General features: G+C 36.7%; 1 protein-coding gene across 13 annotated transcripts in view; it reads left to right on the top strand.

The window, feature by feature from the left end:
* Positions 1-27,823, top strand: part of QKI (QKI, KH domain containing RNA binding) — a 155,126-nt gene that overhangs the window by 78,618 nt on the left and 48,685 nt on the right. For 8 of the 13 annotated variants that reach the window (XR_010027122.1, XR_010027121.1, XM_063151765.1 and 5 more), the window contains exons 4-5: positions 5,703-5,753; positions 22,402-22,545. Coding sequence is in view for 11 of the 13 variants with exons in the window: in XM_063151765.1 (XP_063007835.1) it covers positions 5,703-5,753; positions 22,402-22,545 (195 nt within the window). In the remaining 2 variants the exon portion in view is untranslated. The remainder of the gene's footprint in view (positions 1-5,702; positions 5,754-22,401; positions 22,546-27,823) is intronic. The other 5 variants (XM_063151769.1, XM_063151767.1, XM_063151773.1 and 2 more) reach the window with 1 other exon arrangement.

Here is a 27,823-nt window from a genome sequence, read left to right as displayed (position 1 = left end):
AAGTTATACACTTGGTCAAATTGGAAAAGTTCACTTTCTTGGTAACTCTGAAAAAAAAGTTTAACTTTTCTACCACTAAGCTTTGGGACATGAAAAATCTAGAAGCTGAGAGCTTTCAGCTCTCCAAATAATCATCCAGAAGAACACTGTTAAGCATTCTGTTGACAGGGTTTATGTACCACAGAGGAAAATTCAGACCCTCTATCTCCCCCTATAATCTGAGTTGATGGTACTTGTCATTTGAAATATATATACACCTGCTAAACATGCTTTTTTCTTTCTGATGAAAACAGTCCTGCTGAAAGCATGTCGTAAAACTTGGGTTTTATTGCAGAGGTACACAATGAATCATAATTTCCTGCAGGCTCAGATCCTGCCTATGTAGGATCAACAAGAAAAAACTAAAAATGTGAACGATATTTTATTTATGGTTGGGACCTATAGAGTATGTCTCACATTTGTACTTGCAGGTTTTGGCTGCATATCAATGTACTTGGTGCATCTGGTATTTGAAGTATTCTCTCTAGTGAGGTCACTCTGAGTACAGCTACCTAAGATTTTTTAAAGTACTCAGCAATGATATTGATGTTCTTTATCCCTTCTTGTCCATTTTTTTAGCCATTAGGGCAGTTGAGAATGAGGTTAAGGTGTAAAATTTTAAAATTTACGTGAGAGAAAGTAAGGAGAATTTACCAGTTAGCCTCTGGTGTATCTGTGCCTCAAAGCTAAGATTTTTCTTTGAATCAGATTTTGAGTAATAGAGATTTCTCTTAGAGAAAATGTGAAGAATCCATCTAGAAACAAACTTAATTCTGTATATTAGTGGAGTCAAGTTATGATGACCTTGGATACACTCTAAACCAATTTTTAATGATTACTGTCAGAGTAGTGCTTTTTATATTGAAAAGTAATGGCCTATGATATATTGAAGGCCAGATTAAATCATCCTGACTATTCCTTCCGGTCAAAGTCTCTAAAACTAGGAAAAAATTACTAGGAGATAAGCTTAAGTATAAAAAGAGGCATAATGGGTAAGATGTATAGAATAAAATTTCAGTATAGTATAATGTACTGTCTAATTTATCAAAATCTTACAGAGATCACAAAATCTTTTGTTATACCTATACATATGTATATACACTGTGTTTGTGTGTGTGTGTGTCTGCTGCTAAAGTAGATAACAATTCTGTAATCAAGTTGCATTTTCCGTGTTTGGGGTTCCCCCCCATATCTGGCTTTGTGCATCATAGACTTTGTACTTTCCTATATGCTAAAATGAAAATAGCTTGTTGGTAAAGATCAAGCTAAAATTTTGGTACTCCAGTATGATTTGTTTACATCTAATCTTGGAGAACTAAAATGTTAATCATGTATAATTTCTTTTTCTTGGTATATTAAATGCTGTTACTTTGGTCATAGTGTGTGACATGTCTGTAATATCCAGTCGTCATTAATCCTGAGCAGTATTCAGCAACAAGTTTTAGTGATTAGAGTAGCAGTCTTTTGTTGTGTGTCTTGTTATTTGCTTTAAATTAGAAAAACTAAAAAACTAAACTTCCTGTAAACAGGCAGGGGTTTGGGGGATTTTTTTGCTTGTTTCAAAAAAAGAAGTAAAGTATGCTCACCTGTGCAACCAATTTGAGACTCTGCAGAGCAGTTATTGAAAAGGAAGTGAGGCAACACAGACAACAGGAAATGCAGTGAGTATAAGGTGAACAAAATTAGGCCTGAGGGATCAGGAGGAAACTGAGAACAAGGTGTTAAGTCTCCACAAAATTGTGACAATAGTTGCAAAAGGTTTTTTTTTTTCTAATGTTTATTTATCTGTGATTTTTCCAAGTACATTTTCTAAGATGATAAATTTTCTTGCTTTCTGTAACTGAGTTTTTTTGTATTAATATGGATGTTTGAATTCTAGTCTGTTCACTCTGTTCTGCATGCTAGCATTTACAGTGTTTAATAGTGTTAAGAGCCATTTTATTAGGATGGGGTTGAACATAAGGACATACAGAACTTGCAGACTGCATGGAATTGTGTCCTGGAACTGTGTGTGGTTGGTGACATACCACCAAAAAAACCCCAAGCTTACTCCCATGTATAAAGGCAACATTCGAAATATACAAAGTGAAAAGCTCAATGTGGAGCTTTATACTATGATTTCTGTACCTGGAGTTTCAGGTGTTATGTGCTTATTCAGAGGTAATTTAGCTGCTCTTTGGACTCTTGGTGAACATAAGCAGTGCAAACTTTCTCCTTTGGTGTGATTCTTTATTATCTTAGTGCCTTTTCTTATATAGGTATTTTAGAAAAACTGTTGCATGCCTGTGTTTTTGAATATTCATGGCATTTTTGTGTACTGTTGCATCATCAGATTTAAGAGGTTATTTATTGGCATCTTCAGAGTAATGAACTAGCATCTTCTGCCTAAAATGGGACAATGTTTTAAAACTCCATTAGGTATGTTATCCTGCGTGTTGTATCGTGTTAGAACAAACTATTAAAAGAGATTAAATGTATTTAAGTGCCAAATGAAAAGATCCCGTCTTGCTTTGAGATACCTCATCTTTTTCTGATGTTCTTTCTTCATCCATTGATTTGTCTGTGTATTTCATGCTGTTGGTCTCCTTTAAGTTTTTTATAGATAATGAGCTTGTGTCTGCTTTTTATTTTGCATACTCTGCAATTGCAATGCACACCTTCCTTGCCTCGTGAAGCTTGACTTGTTGGTGTGCTAAATAGTTGTATGTTACGTACTAAGTCAGTCAGTAAAGTTTTAGTGCAGATGGTTTCCACCTTTTTGTCCCCATCACAAGGATGTGACATCCTACAAAAGTGGAATAAATCATATTAGCTCTGCCTGCAGGGTAAGGGTTGGGGGCAGAGCAGGGAGGAGGATATGGAGGTTATACTGTGTATGCTTAGCTGAGCATTGGAAACTTGAGTTTTACTTTTGTTGAGTATTAGAGTAGCTTATTGAATAATTAAAATGTTCTTCACTAGCAGGGGGAAAAAATCCTATCAACAGCTTTCACTGATGATTTTTCTGACTTAGGCAAGCACTTTTTTGTGAAGGTGTCTTTCCCTGTGAGACCATATTGTTTTGCAGCAAGAAGTTTGAGTATACAGTTTAAGCATTGTTTTTAAATTACAGCAGAAGATTAATTTATTTCAAATTCCTGTGGAGAATAGCATTGAAACTGATAGTTGAGGTACTTTGATTTTTACTTGATTACTTAGATTTATTTTTTTCCCCAAAGTCAGTCAGACACTTCTGCCCTGTAACATTTAAATAGGGTTTAATACTTTGTATGAGGTAATTGCACAGGCAGAAGAGGTATCAAGATAAATAGTTGTATATGTACTATATGTTGCATAGTAAAAAGAGTACTAAAACCATAATTTAAACAAAAAAGTAATATGTTTGTAACATTCATATGTTTGGTAATCTTAAAGTGACTCTACACTATATAAATACACTTTTCCTTAAGAAGGCGATAGAGTGGATATTGAAGTAACCACAGGTATCCTTAAATTAGAATTTAATTCAAAGTGTCTTTGCTTAAATTTGCGTCAAATTATGCAGGTTTGAAGAGGCTCACACACTCTTAAGCAGAGTAATGCCTGAGCTCTAATCATATTAGTAGTCCTCAGAGGACAAAATACTCTCTCTCTTGCAAATTCTTGAAGGTTTTCTGTGAGTGGTGTGGCACTATGTTTGGATTGATGTGATGGTCAGTTCCCATTAAAGGCCGTAGGACATCTGTTCCCACTGCTCCATGAGCATCCTCAGGAGTCAGTTGAGTTTGTGAGTTCCCTAAATTGGCCCCTGCACAATTGTCTGAGCAGCAGGGGCAGCTCAGTGGAAGCAGCAGAGTCAGGGCTGCTATTTTCAGTGACAGCTGGTTGTTAAATAGACTCAACCTGCAAAGTTAAACTTCACCTTCACATTCCATGATATGAGACACATGAGTATCTGTATTAAAATATTGTCACTTTAACTTCTAGCTTGCTATGTCACCATTTATTTCACCCAGAGGAGTAAGCACTTTTTGATGAAAATAATTCTTGTTCAACGGAAAAGAGAAAAAAAAAACCAGTCATTTTGTGATTTTTTTTTTCTTCATAGCTTTGAAACAGATTTTTGTGTCATCTTGAAATCTGATTCTTTTTAGAACTCTGTAAGTAATTTCTAAATGAAACATCATTTTCTTAATGGTAGTTCATTTTTAAATCAAGACTTTTCCCCAGTATTTTAAACATGAACTTTATTGCTTTTTTCATTATTTTATTTAGTTCCATTCGCTGTCTATAATTTGTATATGGGGAAACAAGAAACCCCTACCAAACATGCCCCTTCCACCAACCAAAAAACCACAAAAGCAAAATATACCAAAAAAACCCCCAAACACAAACCAACTGTCCCAAAACCCACAAACCAAAATAACCCCTTTTCAATTATGCTGCTGGAGTATTTAGTTAAGTGCCAGTATTGTTTGAATTGGTGCCTTTTGTTTGTTGCAGCTGGAGAAGTAACATTATAATTGTTGATAATGGAGAGCTGAGTTGAGTAACAGACCTGTGGTAGAGATGCTCAGGTCTTTGGCCTGTCTAATGTTGGTTTAGCATTTCAGGAAGGTCACATTCCATGTGTGTAATAATGAGGACCTTCAGCCAGTTCACTGATTTGGCCTAAAAGATTGACTACAACCTGTACTGGTTGAGTGTAGTTTTTCATTGATATATCATCTATGAGAATTTGTTGTCTTAAATAGATTCTAAGGATGTACTTTGGCTATATTGTCCTTATTTTTAGGAATTGTGCTTTTATTTTTTGATGACTACATGTTTTTCATAAACAGCATTTTAAATTTCCCTTTTTACAAAAAAAAATTAGACTTTCCTTTTTCATATATGGTAATTACCTAGTTGAAGTGGGTGGAAGGAATAGGAAAGGGCTTTGAACAATTTTTTTGAATGGAAATACATGGTGCCATCCCATCTCACTTAATACTAATGAGCTATTCTACTTGCCCTAGCAGTAATGGGCATTAGTTAAAACAAACCATACTCTTTGCTCCTTTGCATCTAGCATAAATTTTAATTTTATTTTTACTAGTGCTATGAGGTGAAATATGCTAATTTTTAGGAAATACATTGCAGCAGCTTTTCTGTTCTGATAAGTGCATCACTACAGCATATACAGGAAATGTCTTACAGGCTGTATTAGTAGAGGAAAGGAAAGGCATGTTTGTCTCCCTTTTATAGCTAGCCAGTTCATGGATTTTTTTTTTTTTTTTTTTTTTTTTTTTTTTTCCTTTAGCATGCATAGTGTTAAAACATTCATTTGTGTGCAAATCACAAATAGTGGTAGTGCAAGAATGTTTAACTCTGGAAAAGGATTTTGTGTTATTCATCAGCCAAATGGAGGAGAACTTGAAGAAGTAGGTGTGAGGAGAAAAAAAAAGTTTGTAAGTTTGTTCTTTCTTCTGTGACTTAGGTTCTGTTGATTCTTGCATTGTTTTTCCTTTACTTGGTTGTCTTATATTATGGCTTCTTGAAATTTTAGTCTCAGGTGTAAACAAGCAGGAATAATTAATGTCCATCACAGGGTAAAAAAAAGCCCTAATTCCAACTCTTCATGCCTCTCAAACATCTTAAAGAAGCAAAATAGGGCACAAGCCCAATGTTTTTTTGCTTTTCAGGTCTCCTTTAAGAGCAGAGACAGCCATGATGCAGCAATTTTGGAGGTAGAGGCAAGTAAATGTTTTACTTCTTGTAAACATTCCAGTGAGTTTTTGCAAATCACCTGTATATTTGAGGAGATTCTGGTTGAAAAAGAAACTCGGCCTCTCCCCCTTTCCTAAATTTGCTTTTTATGATTCTGTGTGAGGAAGAATACATTTAAGCTTGTATTGATTATAGACAGGTTTCACATCAGTTGCACACCGCTGCAAAACCCAACTGGTGTAAAACTATGTAGATCTAATATTAGAAAGGTTCTAATATTAAGATCTAATATTAGAAAGGTGATAAAAATTGTTAAAGCTTTTTCTTTTGAACTGACCTACTAAATGGACATTTGTTGGGTAGGTCGTAAGTGATTTTCTTCTTAGAGAAATAAAAGTAGTGTAGATTGTTTCTTGCCTCCAGCTGCTGGTGTTCAGCTCTTTGGCGTTCTCACTTTGGATATCTGAGCAGCCTCTTATGCACTGTACAAAACCTGTGACTATTTCTGTGCTAGGGATGTTTCTGAAAGCTCATGTTGAGTTTCTCCTGATGGCATCACATCATCTTGAAGCCTTTATTAGAGGTACAGGAAAGAGCTATCCATCTGTTTCACTGATTTTTTTTTTTTTTTTTTTTTTTTTTTTTTTTTTTTGGACCTTCCTATTCCTTATTGTGACTAAAAGGCAGAGAGTTTGCATCGTTGCATAAAAATACAGGACTAAACATTTGGGAAAGCTTTCCTAAATTTCTGTTTTGGGAGGTGGGAAGGAATGTTCTAGTTCATATTAGAAGGTTACAGTTGGAACAGCAGAGAAGCTAGATTTTGGTCAGACAATGTGACAGAATAGTTCAGTGGGCATAAAAAAAATAAATTGCTAGTTAATAAGCTGTGTTGATCTAAATTAGTACCTGTGCCAGTTTGAGAAGGGAGAGGATGGGAAAAAGGAGGTGGGAGGTCAGGACCCGTCAGTTGGCAGTAAATCCTTGTCGTCTCTTGGAAATGCATTTTGAGAAAAGCTGTAATGCTTGTGCTTTTCTGAAGAAGAGGAAACGTCTATAGTGAAGAAATTGACCTTTCTTCTACCTGTCTCTCAAGGATGCGAGCGAAGTGTGTAATTATTTTTGTCTTCAATTCATGTACAAAGCTGTCTTATTTTCTAAGGTGGATGAAACCATTGTAAAATGTAAGAAAAGCTTCCACATAATCACCTTTTCTACCCAGTCTTATCTCCTTCAACTTCTATAATTCAGAAGTATATGAGGTTAAACTGTAAAACTTTCATTTGATTTTTGTGGGGGCAGATGAGCATGCAATCTGAAAACGTATATAATGGATATTTTAATGAAAGAATCTCGTAACTTGTCTTTTGAAGAGCAGAAGCAGTTTGGTTTTTTAATAATTTTTTGCATGTTTCTGATAGTGTACTGGAATTTGTTTAAAAGTTGCTCTTTTTAGAAAAGTGACTTGGGTAGCACATCAAGGATTTACTTTGTTTCTGTAGTTTCATACAGTAATGACATTCTGTTTGCCTCTTTTTATCTGTCCTGTATTAATGATATTTATCTCTGAATTATTATCTTTGGTAGCTCAGGGAAACAGCTAGTTGAGGGAATGTGTTGAAAAAAACAGAGGTTGAAATTTTTCTTAATAAGCCTTAATTTTTCATATTATGGCGACTTGCAGTGGAGCTGTGATAATTTGGTTAGTTACAGATCTTAGTAGGCACACTCAGTTTTACTCAAAATGAGTGAGGATGTCAGCAAACTCATTATGTAATGAGTTTTTTTAGAAAATTACATTCCTTTGGTGAATGTTTCTGTACATTTTACCAGAATTTGTGGGATTCAAAACGTTCTTGTGAAACCAGTTATCTTTTTGGGAGGATGATGACGTCTTCTACACAGCAGTTGTAGGACTGCTACTTGAATGGGATCTTGAAGCATGCACATCTAGACATTCTCTCCTGAAGGCAGCATACATATAACTATTGTGATATTTGACTTTGAATCAGAATTATGACTAGCTTTCACTTTCTTTTGTGCTCATGTTATGAGCAGGAGGTTTCTTAGATGTTGTTTTCTAATTTAAAAAGTGGACATAATTGTCATAATTACTCCTTCACAGAATTTATTTATTTCATTAATTTCACAAGTTTTGGGGTTTTTTTTAAATGTGTTGGACAGATGCTATATCTAGAGCTGATGCTAGTGTACAGTATTTTAAATGAACTAAAAATTTGTGGTTTTCAGCTCATTAAGTGTAGACAGTGAATGAAAACTTCCAAACCCAGACCTTAAGGACAGATTCATTGAAGGACCGGGGAACTCTGTGAAAACCATCAGAGAGTATATGAAGAGTTGAAATGTTAAAGTTGTAATGCTATGCACTGGCCTTTTTTTTTTTTTGCTTTATTTCCCTTCTTTTTGGTGGTGTTTGTTTGTTGGAAGGGTTCACTTAATTTTTGTTTGCTTTGGGTTGGGGTGTTTTTTTTTTTTAGTGGTTGTGTTGGGCTTTTTTGTTTGGTTGTTTTTTTATAGTCACTGGATTGATGCTGTCTGAGCAGTGAAGGGGGATCCTGAACATCCATCATTCCTGTGCTGTAGGAAAGGTTCCCCTAATATACTACCAGCAGTATTCTCAAAAGTCATTTAATGTCAGCGCCAAGATGGCACTCAGCTATAGAGTGTTTGCCATGACTATTACTATGTTTTAATCCAGCCTGGGGAACATGTGGCATGTGCTGGAATACTCCTCATTCTGCAGTCATCCTAATCAATAGAGTAGTTGCATTAAATTGCTTGTAAAGAAGGTTTGGAACAGTGGTCACACTTTTTGAGTTATCTAGGTGGTAGCTTGGTTGTGTCAAATCCCATGTAATTGTAGCAAGGATTTGAGGCAACTGCTGCAATAGATGTATAATTACAGACTGTGTGCAAGGTTTCAGTCTTAAATACAAGGAGAACTTGTGTGCTGAGATTATTTGAGTCAGGAGTTCTGAATTCTTTCAAGGACTCAGCTTTAGTTTGTTAGCCAGTGTTTATTGTTAGTTCTGTACTCAGTGGAAAATTTGATTTTTCTGTATTCTTCATAAGAGAATTTCTTTTTTTTTTAGTATGTTAGTTTACTTAATTTGCATTAATATCCCCTGTGAAACAACACATTTTAAAGAAGATTCCAAACCTCTGTGTCTAGGTGAACTTTATTTTAGAGTTAATCACTGTGCTGTGAATGACGGGGCTTTTTTCTTTGACACACCCTTGCTTAAATGCATGGGACATAGTGTGCTAGTTTCTCAGGTAAGCAACTGAAATAGCATTTGTAGTGGAAGGAAGCTGATTGCTCTGCAGGCCTAACTCGGAGTGGAAACTGAGTTTTCAGAATATTTAACTTCTGCTAGGAATGTGCGTATTGCGATAAGATTACATGTGGTGTTTGTGGCGCTTGCAAATGCCAGCATGTCCCCTGGGCAGGGAGAGCCAGGGGCTCCCCACCCTCAGCGCCCTTTGGGAGTGCCTGGGCTGCTGTGTGTCCTGCCAGAGGTGTGACTGACAGCTGGCAGCTTCCTGCAGAGGGAGATCTGCCCGTGCCCTCCGGTGTGCTCAGCCTGCTGCTTGTGGGGTGTGTCACCGAGCCAGTCCGGCCTGCTGAACAGGCAGAACCTCCTCTGACAGCAGTGCCTGGTGCTCTGTGAGCCGCAGAGCTGCTGCGCTGGTACAAAGAGGGAAGGAGAAAGGGATGGAGCCACTTCTCTTGTGGGAGTGAGCAGTTACCCCTGCAGCTGTGTTAAACTGAAGTCTGTGGAGGAAACCCTGCTATACAACAAAACTCAGAATAGTTCTGTCTTGGGATTTGGGACAGTTTCTTTCTCTGAAGTGACAGCGCAGTGTTCTAATTATACGCATGGACATTGTGACCAAAGTTGTCAATATTTATTGAAGCGACCACTTATGGAAGAGGTTTTGGTTTATGTTTAGGATTCTACTTTCTTGTTGGCATAAGAGGCACTTTTATGTAATTTTAATCCAAATGTACAGGGTAGCATTTAGCTGCCTAGGCACTTGAGTGTTCTTGCTATCTTGGCACACCTGGAGGAAGCAGGAGTACATCTTTGAGGAAATCTCCAATGAAGATTCATCCAAAGAATTGAAACAAGAAAGGGGAAATAAGAAAAATACTAGGCATTATCATATAAGTACTTGATGCACTATTTTTTGCTAAGGTGAGGATTGCACAAAGCACTTCAGTTTATGTATGAGGGCTGTTGTAACATTGATTACATCCCTCCCTCTCACCCTGTTTTTTCCAGTCTGACTCTGCCTGCTCTTGTCAAAACTTGGTTGTTATTATTTAGTTACACATCCAAATCGCAAAGAACCATTCTCAAGAATTGCAAAATATAGACTTTGAGTTAAAACTCTGGCATTGAACCATGTCAGCTTGGTCCTAGCAATAAAAACAGCTTTGCTTTCTTGCACAAGGCCTCTTTCCTGCATTTGGCTACTTGTAGCCCACAGGTGAAGTTCTGTTGAGTGTCACAGGTTAAAGTTATATACCCTACCCTTCCCTTCCCCAACCTATCCCTGACCCATTCTGAAAAAATCAGTGATGTTGAGTGTTTGTTTCAGCTCTTTAAATTTTTTCCTTTTTTCCCCCCTCATTTCTCTGAGCAGTTAAACAGTTCCTTTATGTCTGTTTAAAGGAACTTTCCTTGAAGTTACTCAACTACTACCTAGGTATGTTTGGTTTGAGTCATGACTCTCTTTTTTAATTGCTTTGACAAACAGCAAAAACCTAAAGATCACAATGTCCTAAAATAAAGCTAACAACGTATCATTATAACAGTAATTCTGTTTTACACTGCAAGTCTCATTTGAGTTTATAGAAACAGTAGTTACTTCATGTTCTTAAACTGAGGTCACATTTTTGTACATACAAGAAGTAAAAAATATAAACTTGTTACTTTTTTACTTCATTTTTGGGGGGAGGGGAGGAAATAGGGAAGAATTTTTGTTTTATTTTCTTAAATTTGGCTTCTCTGCACAGTTGTATGCTGCATCTGAAACTTGTCCATTATATTGTGGGCTAAGAGTGGTGCTTTTTAATTTTCTTGGCACACTGAGGTTATGTTAATGTGTTCAGTGTAAGTTTATGTTAAAACTGTTCTGTAGTAACATCTTTGTACATTTCGTGCAAAGCTTTGGAGTTAGTGAAATTTCACTTCCTTTACTAAGTGCTGAGAAGTCTCAGAAAAGATGTTAATGTTAGTAATGGTGTATTATTGTAAATGTTTGCAGCATGGGAAAATGGGGAAGAAAAATTCTCTCTTTAAAAAGTTTACAGTTATTTTGTAACAAAAAAAGCAAAGAGTTGTCAGGAATATATTGCAATTTTACAAAGTTGTCTTCAGTGTACTCCCTTAAGACCTTCACTAAGATTTACGCAGAGGAACCCCTATTGATATATGTTGTATTTTTTATCTTCATGCGAGACATGTGCAACCTCTCCCTCTCTTGGGGAAATGCTGACAGCAGAATGGTCGGATTTGCAGGCAAGGGCTGAGCCATGGGACTCTGGAAGCAATAGGCAAATGGAGAGGAAGGAAGTGAGGTGTGGATGTGTTGGCATTAAAATGCAAGGTATCAGCAGCTGCTTATTCTGGTACTTCCAAAAGGTCACTTAGCTGTTATATTTTTTCTCCTCTTGATATTTCTTTCCCCTTCTTTTCCTTAAGAGGTCTGTAAATTCAGTTTGGAAAGAAAATCCCATCCCTTATTCCCGATTATAAAAAAAAATTTGAAACTTCACAAATTTATGTATGAGTTATTGTAGTTCTGTCCACTTCATAGGTTTTTAACGTAAATGAGTGAAAGTTTCTGGAATTCGTGTTTAGATTGAGCAGGAATAGCACCTGAAGAGAAATGTGGGTATATTTTGATACATCTTGGCCCTTTTAGTTTGTTTAGCATCACGTACCTGTGAAGCTGTCATAAAAGAGCAGGAGCCCAGGGGTTTGAGGATGAGTTTAGCTGCAAAATAGATCAATTTAACACTGAATTCACATTATTGGTGAGGGGAATGCTAATGCATTGGCCAGGTTTGCTGTGTGAAGCAGCAATCAAGTCAAAACAAGATAGAGGAAATAAAACATGGAATGGAGAAATAAAAATGGCTGAGATGCCACAGTTATGTGCAGCAGTTACTGGTGTTGAAAGTTACATGATAGTGCTTCAGAAGAGGAAAGAAAAATGTTCCAAAACACGTACAATTACGCTACTAGCCTAGGAGCTGATCATGCATTCCATTGAACACAAAAGTATAATTTGTTTAATGTTTTTTTACTTGGCCAAGTTCTAGTGTCTAATACAACACAGAGTGCAGTTTTCCAAATACAGCATGCTGTAAATGGCATTCCATATTGGAGTCAAGAACAGTGGTTTGGGGTTGGGGTTTTTGTTTGTTTGCTTGGTTTTCTCTTAACCATTAAAAAAAAGATTCTCAGAGAAATACTTGGGAGTGGTTTACTATGTACACTAAAAGACTGAGAAACCAATGAGCAAGCAGGTTTTTTTCCCTGTAAATATAGTTGAGGAATAGTGATAGCACTTCAGTGTAAAAAATACAATAAGTATTCCAAAATGTGAAATCACTGCTCAGATGTTTCCCTAAGCTCCCAAATAATTAAATCAGAGGTGCCGTGATCCTGTCTACAATTTGTGTTTGCTGCACAGATGAAAATGAAAGTTTCATATTAATAGAAAAATGAAAAACTAGGATGATCATGCTGAAGCTATAAATAAGGGTAAAATAAGGGTACACCTCACTATGCTATTTATGTTTTAGTTAATAATTCTCAACTGTAAACACACAGGAACCTAGCTCCTAATGAAGTCCTTTTTGGCTGGGCTAGGGTTGCCTCCCCCTTTTTTTTTTTTCTTTTTCCCCTCACCGTCCTGGCAGTGGTTTGCAGGAGGGCAAAGTGGGAAGTGTCTCCTTCTGTGTTTCCATGGCCCAGTACCAGGGCACTCCTGGAACACCACTGGGTGATGTTGGTGACCTTTTACCTGAGGCAGTACTAGGATCTTGATGCTCAGTTCCTGGATGTGTACAAACCACTGGATAGTTAGATTGCATTTTATTAGACTTGCAGCTTCTTTCTTCAAGCAAATTTCTTGAAGTTGCCATTTGCCATGCCTTGAGTTAGTTTTGGAGCATGTATTAGATTAGGTCCTTTTGCATGTCAGCACTTCCAGATCTCCTAGTATGAAAAACCGAGATGGAATATGGTCATCAGATTTCAGTTTAATTAAGACTATTTTGCCTGTCAGCCTGAACTTCAGCAGAGTTTTAGTTACCTTGATAAATTTTTGGGTGCAATAGAGATGTGTTAGCAAGGCTAGTACCTTAGTGTCCTAGTCTTCTTCCTGGGTAGAAGGAAGTAAAATGGTAAATTAAAACATAATACTGGAATACTACTGAAATAAAAACTCAGATATAGAAAAGAATCTTAATGTATTTAAAAGAGTAAATTCCATAGTTTTATATAGTCACTATGATATTAGTGACATGTTGGTTCTCTTTTAAGAGATAACTTTTCATGTTCATAAAAACTGATCCATTGTAGACTTTTCTATTACATATATATTTATATATAATTCTAACGTCCCATTAATTATTTTAAAAGTAAAAATAGTAAAGTGTTTGAAGTAAATTGAGTAATTTACTATGAATGTGTGGTATATAGCTGCTGCTTGATAATAAGGCATATAAAAGAACACTTTTGTTGTCTTTTCTCCATCTAAAGGTGAATAGTGGAATCAGCTTTATACTTATTAATAATGCTCATAAACTCAGAGGGAAATATGCAGAAGTGATTTTAGAACAGTTGCAGGTTATTTTGAAGTTAATTTCATTAGTGACTGATGATGAATGGACTTGAGTCATGAGTTAAAACACACTTACTGCCTATAGAGAATGCTCTGAGCAATGTGTCCACTTTCACAGGTTACGTTTTGTTGATTGAAGCCTGCACTGAAAAATGTCTTTTGTACCTTGCAATTCAGAATACAGAGGTACTTCCCTTCACAAAGCCAGCTAAAGCTAACTCTTAAGAGTTGCATTCCGGATTTATGGGTATTTCATTTTCTTTCAAGGGAATTTGATGTTTGTTTAGTGAGTGGACAGTGTGTAAAAAGAAACACAATATTGGGAAATTTTTCATCGTGCTTATTCCCTTTTCTGTAGAGGAATAAACCGTACTTAAATATCAGTGTAACAGTATCCATATAAAGTTTACTGTGCCAGGAATACTGATAAAGTGTTAAAACTCTTACCTGTAGTCCAAAGTCAGAGAAATTAACACACTCACTCCTCTGCCTGGGTGAAGTTTCTTCATAGTAATTTTAAGTATCAATAGTAAAAGTTGCATTCATTTCTAATGAATACGTCCAGATATTGAGTTTACGCTGTGCATTTCATGTACTAAATTCTCATTTATTTCCCTGTGGATACTGATGCGTGCAAAACTTTTTTACTTTTATCCCACAGCCGTGAAATACTCAGTCTTAACAGGCTCTGGGCTTTGATAGCACTCGAAAATACAGCTTGTTCCACAGACCTTATTTTTCACCAGGGCACAGCTCGAGAGAAGCCCGCAAGCAGAGGTTGCTGGGGACATGCAGGGCTGGAAGCAATTTGGCACAAAGTTCCCGGCTTTGCCCGAGTTCCTGTGGGCCGGTCCGTGCAGGGGAGCGCTCCCCGTGCGGCGCGGCCCTGCGGGCCGTGCCGTGACAGCGATGGTGACAGCGATGGTGACAATGATGGTGACAGGGCTTCCTATCCTGTCTGCAGCCCCCGGGGCTGTGGCGGCCCCGGTCACTCGTGCTGGGAAGCTGAAGCGTCCAGGGCGCTGTTGGGAGCATTTAGGAACCATTTTGAGATCTGAACTTGGGGCGGTGCCTGAAGTGTCCTGAGCGCAGTGTCTGTGGTGAGGCTTTGGGACAGAGAGCAGAATCCTCTTGTGTCATTTAAACATTAGGTTGCTTCATGCCGCCAAATTATTTTTTTTTTTTTTTTTTTTTTTTTTTAGAACAATTCTTAGAAGATGCTTTAGATAATGTCCTTCGACAATGTTTGACAGCTACTGGCTAGTTTAATGCATGCTGGAAGACACCTACTTTTTCAATCCAAAATTGCCTTGCTGTACAATAATACAATAATCTTGCTGTACAATAATAATTTATAATTAAAGACTCGATAAATAGCACTAACTTGTTTGACAACCAAAACAACAAGTGTGTGACTGTTAATTTAAGCCATTGATCCTCTGTTTCTATAGGTGGAAACTTTGGTCAGGAATTCTAAATGTGGAGTAAGCTGCTGTTCTCCCTGACCAGGTGCTGTTCCCTCAGCATTCCTTTGTAGCCGTACTTTTTTTACCAGCTTTCTGCTTGTGAACTGCTGCCATTAGAAACTCAGTAGGAGCAAAAGTCTGTGTTAATTTGCCTGACTGTAACTGCACAATTAAAGCAGTTTATCAGCAGGGGTTAGGACAATCAGTGTGTTCTGATGCTTCATGTTATAAAATTACTTCTGTTGTTCAAACAGATACTGTAATTAGTGCGTCATTTTAAACTGGTTTTCTTCGAGGCTGGCTTGGAGTTCCATCTGATAAAAACCTCTATTTTTGGTACTTACCTTAGCCCTTATTTTGTTTGCAGGCCTCATCTAAATTAAGAACTTCTGTTGAAATGTTAATATCAGGACTGTATCATTCAAATACAGTTTTGGAGATGGAGGGGTTGTTTTTTGGGATTTTTTCTTTGTTTTGTGGCAGCCAATCCTGTCAAGACCTAAGATTCAGTCACAAAAATGGAAGGAGGAAGCCCCATTTACAGTTATTACTGTAATGCTATCATTTAATGCACAGATGAGCAGGTTGCTTCACACCAGATAACAAAGATGCCTGTGTTCTGTCCCTGGCACATGCATAATTGGGTTTCACTTATGATAGTTTCATGAGACGTGGTGAGACAGCCTTTTAAGGGGATTGTTAAAATACGGTGCTTCACCTTCTTCTCCTTTTCCCAGCACTGACCTTGGTTGACTGTAGCCCTTCATGGTTGCAAACTCCCTTGCCCAGCAGAAGATGAGGGGGAAGTGGGGAGGCATCTGCTGCATCAGCCTGTGGTGTGAAAGGCTGCTGTGCTGCTGGGCCAGTCCCAGAGGGAGCAGTGAGGCAGTGAACCTTAGGAAGTTGTTGCACTGCCCAGGAAAGGATGCAGTAACACAGCAGTAAGAGATTATCCAGGGGATTTTTGCTTCATTACGTCTGGACTTCCCATGAATATGGATCAGCTGATGTGGAATTATTTGTAGACTGAGTGGTTTATTCCTTGTACAATGTTACAGAAATCTTCTGTCTTCTGGATGTTTGTCTTGAACTATCTCTGCAGCAGAGAAGCCAAAAACTTAAAAATAAAATTCTGTAGCTCGGGTTGGCAGAGCAGTTGCAAGAACAGAAGTTTCATTAAACGACAGAAGACAGACAACTCTTCAAAGGTTGGGAGTATATGACTTTAGGGCAAAGTGCATTCCTCTAAGATTCCTCTGACTTGCTTTTACCAGTTCAGCTGTGTCAACAAAAGGTTGTAAAGTAAGATGTAGACTCTATTGACTGGTTGAATAATGTTTCTTTTCGACTTATTAATTCAGATATTGTTGCATGGCTGCAATACATATCATGTCTTACTTAAAAATACTAAAATTAGATCAGGATTTTATTTATGACCTTATTTGTGACTTTTTTGCTAAATTTAACTTCTGTTTCAGAATTCTTTAAAATCAACATGTTAGTTCTATTTTTTTAAATCCACACAGTTTCTTTTAAACTGTTCTTTGAATTATTTTTGAAGTTTTGATATATATGTGTGAATGTTTTCATTGTGGAAAAGAAATATTCACCTAGACCTACTGTCAATTAATGTACCTACAGCACAATTTATTAGACAAAAGATATTGTGAGATTTTTACTAAATAGCTGAATTTCTTTTCTCCACATCTTACCTCCTCCATTTGACTCCGAAAAGTAGCTGTGAGTGATTATATTGGTTTTTCTATCTTAAGATATTTTTAATTAAAGTTCTTAGTGTACTTGAATTAAACTTTTGTATCATTTGAAGGACTAAAGCCATTCTGATGCCTTTTAATTCTAGTGTTCAATTTGACATTATATGAAAACATTCTTCCCTTTTACTCTATCTTTTCTGTGGTTTTTGTCACTCAGTAGGGAGACCAGCTTGCTTAATAGGTTGATGAAAACAGAATTTAATAGCCTATCACTTCGAGATGAGTGAGAATACTAAGAGTAATTTTCAACACTTGCTTGAACTGGTGGCTCGACTTCTTTAAAAGTTCCCCGCTGCTGGTACTGAGCTGGTTTTGCATCTTTTCAGTGGCTTACATTACAGGAAATTGTATGAGATGGAGTGGAAAAAAGTGCACAGAATAGAAGCTGCACTTTTTTTAATTACTATACAATAGCCCATAGCTTTCTGAAAAAGGTGCCGTGTGGGAAAGTTGCTTCCACTCTTCCCACGCTGTATGCATTCTTTCATTCTTTCTTTATTGTCTAACAGATGTTTCTCTGGCTGCATATAAACAGGTACTAGCATAGTATTTTTTCATTACTTTTAATTTCATTTTTCTTTAATGGTATTCTGACAGTTGGAAGTGACTGTATCCTACTTGACCAGTTCTTAATTTTTCAATTTATTTTTGTTCAGTTTGCCATACTGTGAAAGTCTTTGGGGTGAGAAATCAGATCTGAGGAGTTCTTTTAAGTTGATGATGAAATATTTTTGGTGACTTTCTTTGTGTTGATATTTTCCTTCTCCAGCATTTGAATAATTTTTACAATTTCAGTCTACCTTGACACTTCTTTCATTTGGGTTTGAAGCTGTTTGAAACGTACTGGCTAGACAGAGACCTGACTTTGAGCTCTATTCTAGAGGAGGTTTCAGTCATCTACTTTGCATAGCTTACAGAAAGCTAGGAAGCTTCTCTCTCAGTCTTGTTCAGTCAGAAGCTGAGGAATTAGAAGAAAGCATTGGGATGGGATATGGAGCTGTAAATAGGAATAGCCATTTAGGCCCAAGATGCAGAGGTGCAAGACCACAACTTGAAGTTACTGTGGTATGGTGAGGTGTGTGGAAAATATGGGATACAGTTTTACAGTGAGCTGGACTGCAGTAGTTCCCCAGAAGCAACAATCTTTCTATTATTTAAGTTTGATTTCATAGATTCAAGTCAGTTGCATCCTTTACCTGCTTTTCTGCTTCTCCCTAAATCCCTCTCCTAGAAAATTCCTGTACTACGCTACTTTTTTTTTTTCTGCAGCTAAATTTTAGGACTTGTAGCAATATTTTTTTTTAACTACCTAATACATTGTCCCTAATAGCGAGATAAATATTGAGCAGTCCATTATTGTGCATAGGTACTCTTAGGATTAATGAGTGTATATGCACAGGCAAGAGAATGAAAGCAAATCTGTCTACAGAATTAGGCTATATTTAAGGATACTGAAATTTCTGCCAAACAAGGAACACAGTGAAATTTCATCTGCCATTTATGTTGTCCTTAATGTTCTTTAATTCAGCAGACAAGATAGTTTGGTTATAATTAAGCTCTCCTAATATTGTTGTTCCCCAAGGTTATGGTGTAAATCACTTTACTTTGTAGTTCATCTGTAGTACATCTTCAGTCTCCATTTTTCCTGCAATCTCTGGGATGCAGGCAGACTTCACACTGCCAGTTGCTTATCGTGCATGCCATATAATTTTGAATATATGCAGTTGAAATTTGTTTTTCCCCAAGTCTTAGTCAGGTTTTCTGATTTCCCTGATGCTGTTTCTTCCTTCAGTGTGCATGCCCTTCCTGCTGTGGTAGCAAATGTTTCTTTCCCAAAATAATTCTCATGGCCATTTCTATTACTCCTGACTGCTTTTTCAATAGGTAGACCTGGCAACTTGGCTGAATGGATGAACAGTTGCTACTGAAGGACAAGGGGCAATGTGCACACTGAAAGAAAGGAAATTATGTTTAAACCTAAGAAAAAGGGTTTTTTATGTTGTGACTGAGCACTGGTTGAACACTGAACACGTCTCCCAGGGGAGGGGATGGAGTGTCTGTCCTCGGAGATATTTAGAACCTGACCCATAGCAACATGCTTGAGCTGACCCTGCCCTGAGCAGGGGGCTTGGACTGGATGATATTCAGGGTTCCTTTCCACCCCAGAGATTTTCTGAATCTCTGAAGTGAACTGGTTTGTCTTATCTGCAATTCACTTCAAGACCGCCACATCTTGTAGTTTCTTTGTACCAAGTTATGCAATGAGGCAAGTCCTAGTAATTCTTTCCTCCCCATCTTTTCACCATTTTCTCCCCCAAAAATTCAGAAGAAACCCTAATCAGCCTTTAAAATCTTGGACCATATTTCATGAGTCTTCAGAAGGTTACTTTTCTACTTGTGTTCCGGATATATTCAACTTTGCTGTTCAGGCTTTACTATAACAAAGCATGGTTGAGAAAAGATGTGTTCAAGACTTGTTGCACAGAGGATTAGTTAAATAAAGATTTTACTTGGGAGAAAATATGTTTTTCCAAACCATCCTGTTAAAAAATATTTAAAAGGAGAATGAGGTAGCATAAGAAATGGTAGCTCTTAAGTGCAAGAGGTTTGCAGGTTACCTCTCCCATGATTGTAACTCTGTGTTTTGCACCTGACTTTCTGTTGGAATGAATGAGCTAGTAAAGACCTAAATTTCCCAAATTGGATAAAACCAAACCCATAAATAATGAAATATACATACTGGTATAACATTCAATTAGCATTCCCAATCAAACAAAAGATATATCTTAGGAAACCTTTAACCCACTAAGAAAACCATCTCATGAGACAGATTGGGAGCACTGGGTGAAATCATAACCCCAGTGTATTGAGGTTCATAAACATAAATTGGAAGCCCATTCCAAACTCTGTTTTTTCTTTTATTTTTTAAACAGTGTGCAAAATTTTACTCTTAGCCTTTTTTTCAGGCCTACTGTGTGGTGTAATGAATAGCACCCTCAACAACAGCACTTTTATTACTGTACTTTATGGCCATAGAAGAGCTTATCATAGTCATACACTAATCAGTTATCTTACTGATAAGTAGTTTATATGTTTACTTGTGCTGTGAGGTCTCACCTTAATAATAGCTATGACTATAAACCTTACACAACATGTTCCACCAAAAAGTTAATTAGGGGGATAAAAAAATCTTCAGTATCGTTAGTTTGTCCTATATGCAGCTTGTTTGTCTTATATGCTGCTTTTTGTTCTCTTTTTAAATAGAGGAAAAAATTCTCATGCTGCAACAGACTCATTTGGAGTACAGTGCCAGTGCTTGATGTAACATTAATCTGACACAAGTTTTGGAGACTTTGCACCATATTATTTTCATTATGAGAGAAAAGGATACACCACCATGAAGCCCCTTTATGTTTGCTAACACTATTTACAAACATGGTGCATGGTGTTTAATGGCGTGGTAGCTAAAACTGCATTGAGGCATTCCTTGTCTTTCAGGAGCAGAACTTGCTGCTTTACCTGGGAACACCTTTCCTTAACATTTGTTCCTCTTGGCCTTTTAAACCTTGTTTTGTTTGTTTTGCCTTCCTTGTTACTGGGGCTGTGCAGGTTTCTTGCATCTGGTGTTAGTAACCAGGACCTTTCCCATTCCAACACTGGCTCAGTGCCAGAATAGGTAGTTGCACATTTCTTCCTCTGCCCTCTGCTGGTTTAGGAACCTTCTCTCATTCTTCATACCTGTTACATATTATTTTATATACTACCTCATTTTGGTGTTGCTTGTCACCATCTTAAAAGAAAACAGCTCATTCCCGCTTTGGATTTAAAAAAAATGGAATTGTTTAATAAGTAACAGTGGAGTTTTGATCACAACTGAATAAATAAGTTGCAAATACCTTGTCATGGACAGTTCTTTCAAAGATTGTATTTCAACAAAGAGGATGTTTTAACTCAGCTGCACTTTGCATCACTTTCTGTATTATATCATAAGTGAGAGTTATTTTTCTCTTTGTTCCCAGCTTCTGAAATGGGCAGACCTAATTTCACAGCCACCTTTGTTAAAAAAATTGGCAAAAATAACATTAAAAACAACAGAACACACCACTGTATCTGATAGTGTGGAGTAATGGACATGTGGACGTTACATACATAGTGAAAAGTAGTTTCAAAGTACTGATTCCTTTACATCCATTTTTCATACATCTCTCATGGTTCAGTTCTCCCCCACCCCTTGTTTTTATCCTTGCATATTTCACAAAACATTTCAGACTTGGCTGAATTAAAAATGAAACACTCTGAGGAGCAGTGCTCCCTCAGGTATATGTGAATACGAGGCACTGCAAATATTTGTTGGTATTAAATCTTGGAACATTTCCTCAATGTATTTGATTTCCTGGAGGAATTTTTCATGAAATTTGGGGAAAAAGACACATTTGCAATTAAAAAAAAAAAAAAAGGATGAAGTTAAAGTATGAATTGTGGCTAAGCCACAAGGGTTTATCTTACAAATAGGAGACGCTTCTATTATACTCAGCTTTTTAAATTTTAAATAAGTAGTGTTTGTTTATGTAGGCCTTTTTATAGATTCAAAGTTGTAATAAGCTTTTTTTTGAGGCCTCATTTTTTAAAAATTGTTGTATTATATTTTAAATATTGTCAAAATTCAATGAAGTTTCATGAAAATTTAGCTAGCTTTATTAACTGTTTAAAAAAGGAGTTGGAAAATTTCTTGTGTGTTGTGTTTCATTATCCTATTTTTTGGAAGACTGGATACTTGAATGTGTTAGTTAAATTTGCTGGTTTCTGTTGTTTAAAATTGAAATGCTTCTTTAGCATGCTATATCTTTCTGAAAACATTTCTTATATTTATCTTTGGGATTACTAATGCTATGGATGTGATGAGTACTTGTGTAATGGTGACCATCTTGTCACTTGCCCTTACATAACTTCAGTATTAAAGCCTTGTCATCTCCTCCTGTCTTTCCTTCATCCAGTACATGGAACTCTCCTTTGAAAATGGCAACTTCTGTTCCTTTTGGAGTGTTTGATTCTTTGAATCTTATCTTCATGAGTATTTGAAAGTGATTCTTAACACTGGAGAATTGCTTTCCTGTTCTTTGTAGTGATTCAGATGGAGTTTCTATGTCTGGTGTCTGTTTCACTTTTCCTCAAAAGATAGGTTGCTTAGCCACTAGTATGTCTTACCTGTTTTACTCTTGAAAGGCTCTAAATAATATTGAAAGTAATACTATGTTTGTATTCCTATTCTTGTTCCTTTATTCAGCTGGAGGAGGTACTCTTAGGAAATAGCATATGTATTGCAGTCTTTTAAAAGTATAATATAGAGTAGGAGGTTCCAAAACCCCAAAAAATGATATTTTGAAAGCTAAGTTCATATGATACGGAAGTCTCCAAAGTATGAAGAAACGTTGCTGAGAATAAAGTTCATACTATTTACAGAATTTATAAATTTGAATTTGTCTACTCTTTGTGATTGTTTTATACAGAATGTAAGTGCTTCATAGCTTCCATGTTTTAATTTTTTTTAGGAAGAACAGAATCGAGGCAAGCCCAACTGGGAACACCTGAATGAAGATTTACATGTACTTATCACTGTGGAGGATGCTCAAAACAGAGCAGAAATAAAGCTGAAGAGGGCTGTTGAAGAAGTAAAAAAGTTACTGATACCTGCAGTAAGTATTTGTATGCAAGCCTTTGATTTCCATTTTCAGAAGGTACTTTTGAAATACAACTAATTTGCTACAGGAGTAAGAGTAAGCTTGCAGAGTAGCATCCTAAAAGGAAGTTGAGGTATGATTTTGTAATACTCTAGTGGTCTTTAAACTGCCTCATCCCAGATTGAATTATTCCTTAGAAGAGAATAGAGAGAGATTTTTTTTAAAGAGACTTTTTTTTTGTCTGAGATAGAGATACAGGAAATAGTTATCACCTTTAAAAGGCAATGCTAAACTGTTACAAACACTACTTTTCTCTACTTTTCTCTTTCCTTCAGTATTAGTATTCTTCACTTCAAGGCTGGGGAAGTAGGACATGCTTTTATGTTTCACTTCTAGATGATTCTGATACTTTAAGAAACAAAGACATGTTTTTTTAGATCATCACATTAAACATTTTGCAAAGAGAACAAATCCCTTTAGTATCAAAAAACTTTGCTGTCAGTATACTGAGGGAAAAATGAAAGTAGTGAAACTGAAAAATGGTTGTCTTTCTCATTTCCTGATAGTACAAACTGGGTTCTGCACATCTAGATGACTTGAATACTTTTTCAGAGACCAGAATTACCCTGTGAGAGCCCTTCTCTTAGATCATCTCTGCATTCTCACTCAAAGCAAGGTGACTCAAGTGTGGCTGTATAGTGCATCCCATGCCATTAACTTGTATCTTTACCACCACTTCTGTGCCCCTGTAAAATGATAAGAATAAATCAGATCCTTTTCTGTGGTGGAAAAATTTTCCATATTACAAGGAAAATTGAGACTATCTTGCAAAAGAAAGTGGTAGGTGGTACTAAAGTGGCCTACTGATTTTGGGTACTTAGTGAATGCTAATAGATGCTGGCTGTGAGGAAACTTGTGGTGACACATGCTGTCTCTATAAGCAGATTTATTCAGAAGACATTTTTAGAAATTACTAAAGATAGGGAGAAAGACTTAATTTCTGAATTACCAAAAAATGGTAGAATATTAAGCAGGAGGTACAAAAATAGTGATTTAAATCTCTTGACATTGCAGTTTTCAATTTCTGAAAGCAACAGATAACTAGAGAAAGTAGATCTTCAGAATTTACTCACATACTAAAGAGGCCTTGAGTTTAAGATTGAGTTTATAGCCAGGATTTTTATGTGGGCAAAACTTTGAAACCCTTATGTTCGTTCTTTAGCTACTACAGAGCAAACAGTTTAGAAACCAAACTTCTGTGTGAATTAAGTTTGTCAGGTTCATTCTTCTACCTCCCCCTTACTGTTGACTAATATGACTGGAGGGTCAGCTTCAGGATGATAGGTTACAAACCCCCAGTATGTCTGAAGTACTGGTGTGTATACTCTGTGTATGTTTGTGTTACACTTGTTTTGTGCAACTGTGGGATGAGCGTGTTCTGAGCCTCAAAAAAATGTAATGCATTAGTAGTTCTTTCATTGTGAAAGTGACAGCCAGCTCTTTGTCATGAAAGCACTCTGCCTCAGCAGTAGCCTAATTGGGGAAGCACTGTAATCCTGATTACAGAAATAATTGTTTTTCCCCTTTAATGAAAAATAACAACACAGGGCTAACTACTGTCCAAATAGAACATCACTTGAAATACTCTTTGTCAGTTCACTTCATTACCATCTTTCTATATTATGCATATGCATAGAGATTTGGGTGGTACATATTACTCGCACAAGAGTTAAAGGTCTGTTGGCTCTAATTTCTAAAAATTATGCCTTGCTGGAACAGGTATGTGTAGTACATACTAATGAATTAGTGTATAGGTGAACTTGGGTTTGTACTACCTATTGCATCTGTTCAATTAGCATGAAAAGTGGAACTGTGGCTTCAGGCAGTTTGAGAGCTGAAAAATTCAGTTTAGTGTTAAAGAATAGGAATTGAAAACTTCTGTGAGGGTAGTCATAAACCTTCAAATAATCAGGGTAAGCATAAGGAAAAAAGGGAAATCCTAGTGAATTACAACAATAGAAGGGAAACTGTTGGATATTGGAAGATTCTAAAGATAGAAGATTCCAAAGATACTCTAAAATGTAAGAATGGAAAAAGTAAGATTCCCTTTCATGTGATAGAATACCTGAAACTATTAGTGTTTTTCAGATAAAGGATTAAATTGGAAAAAAAAAAGTTATGTATTTCAGCTTGATTAAAATTTGGGACTATGTAGGAGAGAAGACTCATTTTCATCTTGCCATACAATGTGACAAGGCATTGGGTTTGAGATCAATTTCAGAAAAATGCTCGTGTTCTGAGTGTTCAGAGATGGAAATTAGTTGCTAATTTTTTTGAATGATCATTTATTTTTTGTACTCAAGATGTTAAAAAGCCTAATTACATTTTCTAAAACAGTGCAGAAATAGGCACATTTCTTCAAGTGGATTTCTATTTGAATGTACTTGGGTGAACAGATACTATTTCAGTACTAAAGTGTATTTCTTACATTTATGAATCTGGATCATTAGTGATTTTTTTTCCTTGTGGATGTGAATTAATATTTTCCCTTTTCACTTTCTCCTACATTTTACCAAGATAGTGATATAGTCAAGTAGTTTATCTTTAGAAATGAAAAGCACAACTTGAGGAAGATTGGCTGAGCAAGCCATTTTTTTCCTCCTTGAGGAGAAAGGCCAACTTGTTTTTTTTCGTTATTACTCATTTGTATTTAATTTACATTTCTTTAGTATGGAGCAGTTTTTAAAAAATTTTTGGCTGTACTTCAAGTTCCCTCAGATTAATTCTCTTCCTCTTCCCATAGCTCAGTGAGATACTGGTCTTTATCTACACCTGCAAGATCATACAGTATTACTTCTTTCATGTTCTTCTTGAAAAAAAGCAGAATTAATAAAGCAGTCTGCAGATTCTTGGGATCACATCAAGTTGTACTGTCCTTATGCCTCCTTCTGAAGTGAATCCTCCAGATCATTGATCTCTCTTTATTGTGGGAGCTTTGAGAGTTGTTTGTTATTTGCGTGAGTTAAGTGCAGATGGGTGGTTCTCTTGCAAAGGAAAGGCAAAAGATGCTCTAGATTGATTGTTCACTGCAGAACAGAAGAAAAAACTCAGAACCTGGATAGGGAGCATACATAATAAAGGAGTATAATATACCAAACCAGAGCATCATTAAGGGTTTGAAGTTGTTCTTGGAGCTCCTGGGCTGTAGGGCCGAACTCCTCTGCCAGAAATGTTAGGCCTTCTGCATTTTGTAAGAAGTGATGAATAAATGTTTCTAGCTGAATGAGTTTATTTAGATATTCCTTGCATTTTACAGATGACAGGTCTAGTGTAATTGCTAATTCACCTTTATACTAGCTGCTTTTGTAAGGGATGAGGCACATATGACAGAATTCAAATTACAGACAGATCCTTTAATACCCCATTTTCTTTTGATTCCACATGTTTCCTTTCTGAGGAAAAGATCGTATTTCTGGTTTCTACTTAGCTATTCTAAGTTGGTCTGGAATCTGTGTTGTTCAGATTTTTCTATTGCTTTTCTTATGTTGGGGCAGCTGTAGTTTTACTTCTATCTTCTTGGAAGACAACTACAACACAGAATCATTCAGTGATGCTCCCTGTCAAATTCTGTATATCATTTGTGACTACAATGTAGAATTTTACAGTTGTGATGGGTACGAGATAATGTTTCAGTAGAAGCTTGTTTCATTTTGCTCCTATATTTGGATCTTGCCTGTAATAGTGATTTTAGACTTTTCAGTCTTGAATATCTTTAGATTTAGTTGTATGGGAAAGTAAATGTGCTGTATATGGCATGATTTTTACAAATTGGAATGTTTTTTTCTAGTGGTGCTTGGTATGTACTCATTCACTAACTGTCCTTGTGTTTAGTCCCTGTTACCAGAGATGTTATCTTGATAGTGTTTCTGGTTTTAGTCACACCTATATACAATACATTTTCTTTATATAACAGGAGAGAATATTGTGAAGGGGCAATAGTATTGGTAGAGTGGTTTGTTTTTCAGTTAAATAAGCTAAAAGCATTTCCTTCTAAAAGACTGCTTTCAGCAAGTGTGATGAAGTGGAGCTTGTTTATTAATTAAGTGAATTTCTAGTATTTTCCTTATAGGTGTGGTTGTAAATTTCCCTTGTGGTTTATTTTCAGCTACTTAGGGTAAACTGAAGGTTGTCTTAAGTTTTACCCTGGGAACTTTGTGTGCTGTGAATTCCATTGCAAAATATAGAGAAAAAAAAATAATTTAAGAATGTTTAACCATGCTTTAGACGTAGTTAAAAAAAAGAACATAGTTAATAATAATGTCATGCTGTACATAATTTGTTGCTCTGTAATTAAGACTAGCAAAAGCTTGAGATTGGAAAGATATTAGGAGATTTCATTTTTTTTTAGCCATCTAATAAACCACAATAAATTCTGCATGCAAGTTTGACTGTCTTGAATAGCTCTTTCTAATTCATTCCTGCATGGCGTGTTGGTTTTACATTTTTGCTTTTACAAATGAGAATATCGTGCTGCCTTGCATGGTTTCCCTGTTGAAACGTTGGTCATGCTGTGCAATCCATTGTTTGCTCCTTATTCAGTTCAAGTAACGAAATTAATAAGTGATACAGTAGCAGAAAAAGGATGCTGCTGTCCTTAGGAGCATTTTAGGAAATTCCTAAGTGATGCCTGTTTTGTCAGTTCCCTTACAAGTCTCTCAGGGTGAATGATCAGACAGGAAGCTGTGCACGAAGGGCAGCACAGCAGCCAAGTGTCTTGGCAGTGGTTACTGGATAACATGGTAAACTTTTTGATGTGGGGGAGAGGTGATAGCGCCTTATTTTTAGTAGCATGAAGCAGGCTTAATGTTTCCATGGCTCTGTGAGCTGAGGGCTGCTGCAGTCCTGCCATTCCTGCATGATTTGCTGTTCCTGCTCCCTGTTTTGCATCAGAAAGCCGTGGCCTTCCTCTGAGGGTGTGGGGAGTCCATTTGGTGGGGAGCTGAACCTCCCTGAAGGACTTGCTACAGAGTCAGGCCTGGTTTAGCGCTGACAGAATTGATGGCATGAGAACAGGCAGATAGGGACAAATGGTAGTGCAGCAGACCATCCTTAAATAAATTTCTGTAGAACTGCGAGTGAATGTGTTCACCAGCGAATAGTGTGAGAATAAAATATCTTGCTACAGTGAATTTCTGATTATGGCAGTGAAAAACAATACAGGACTGTTAAGGTTCCTTTTTGTGTCTTCCACTGTCCAGTATGTCTAGTCTGTCATGCAAGTCGGAGTTTTAAA

The sequence above is a fragment of the Melospiza melodia genome, chromosome 3, assembly GCF_035770615.1.
Source record: "Melospiza melodia melodia isolate bMelMel2 chromosome 3, bMelMel2.pri, whole genome shotgun sequence".
Taxonomy (NCBI): domain Eukaryota; kingdom Metazoa; phylum Chordata; class Aves; order Passeriformes; family Passerellidae; genus Melospiza; species Melospiza melodia.
This window is presented reverse-complemented; position numbering and strand designations above follow the sequence as displayed.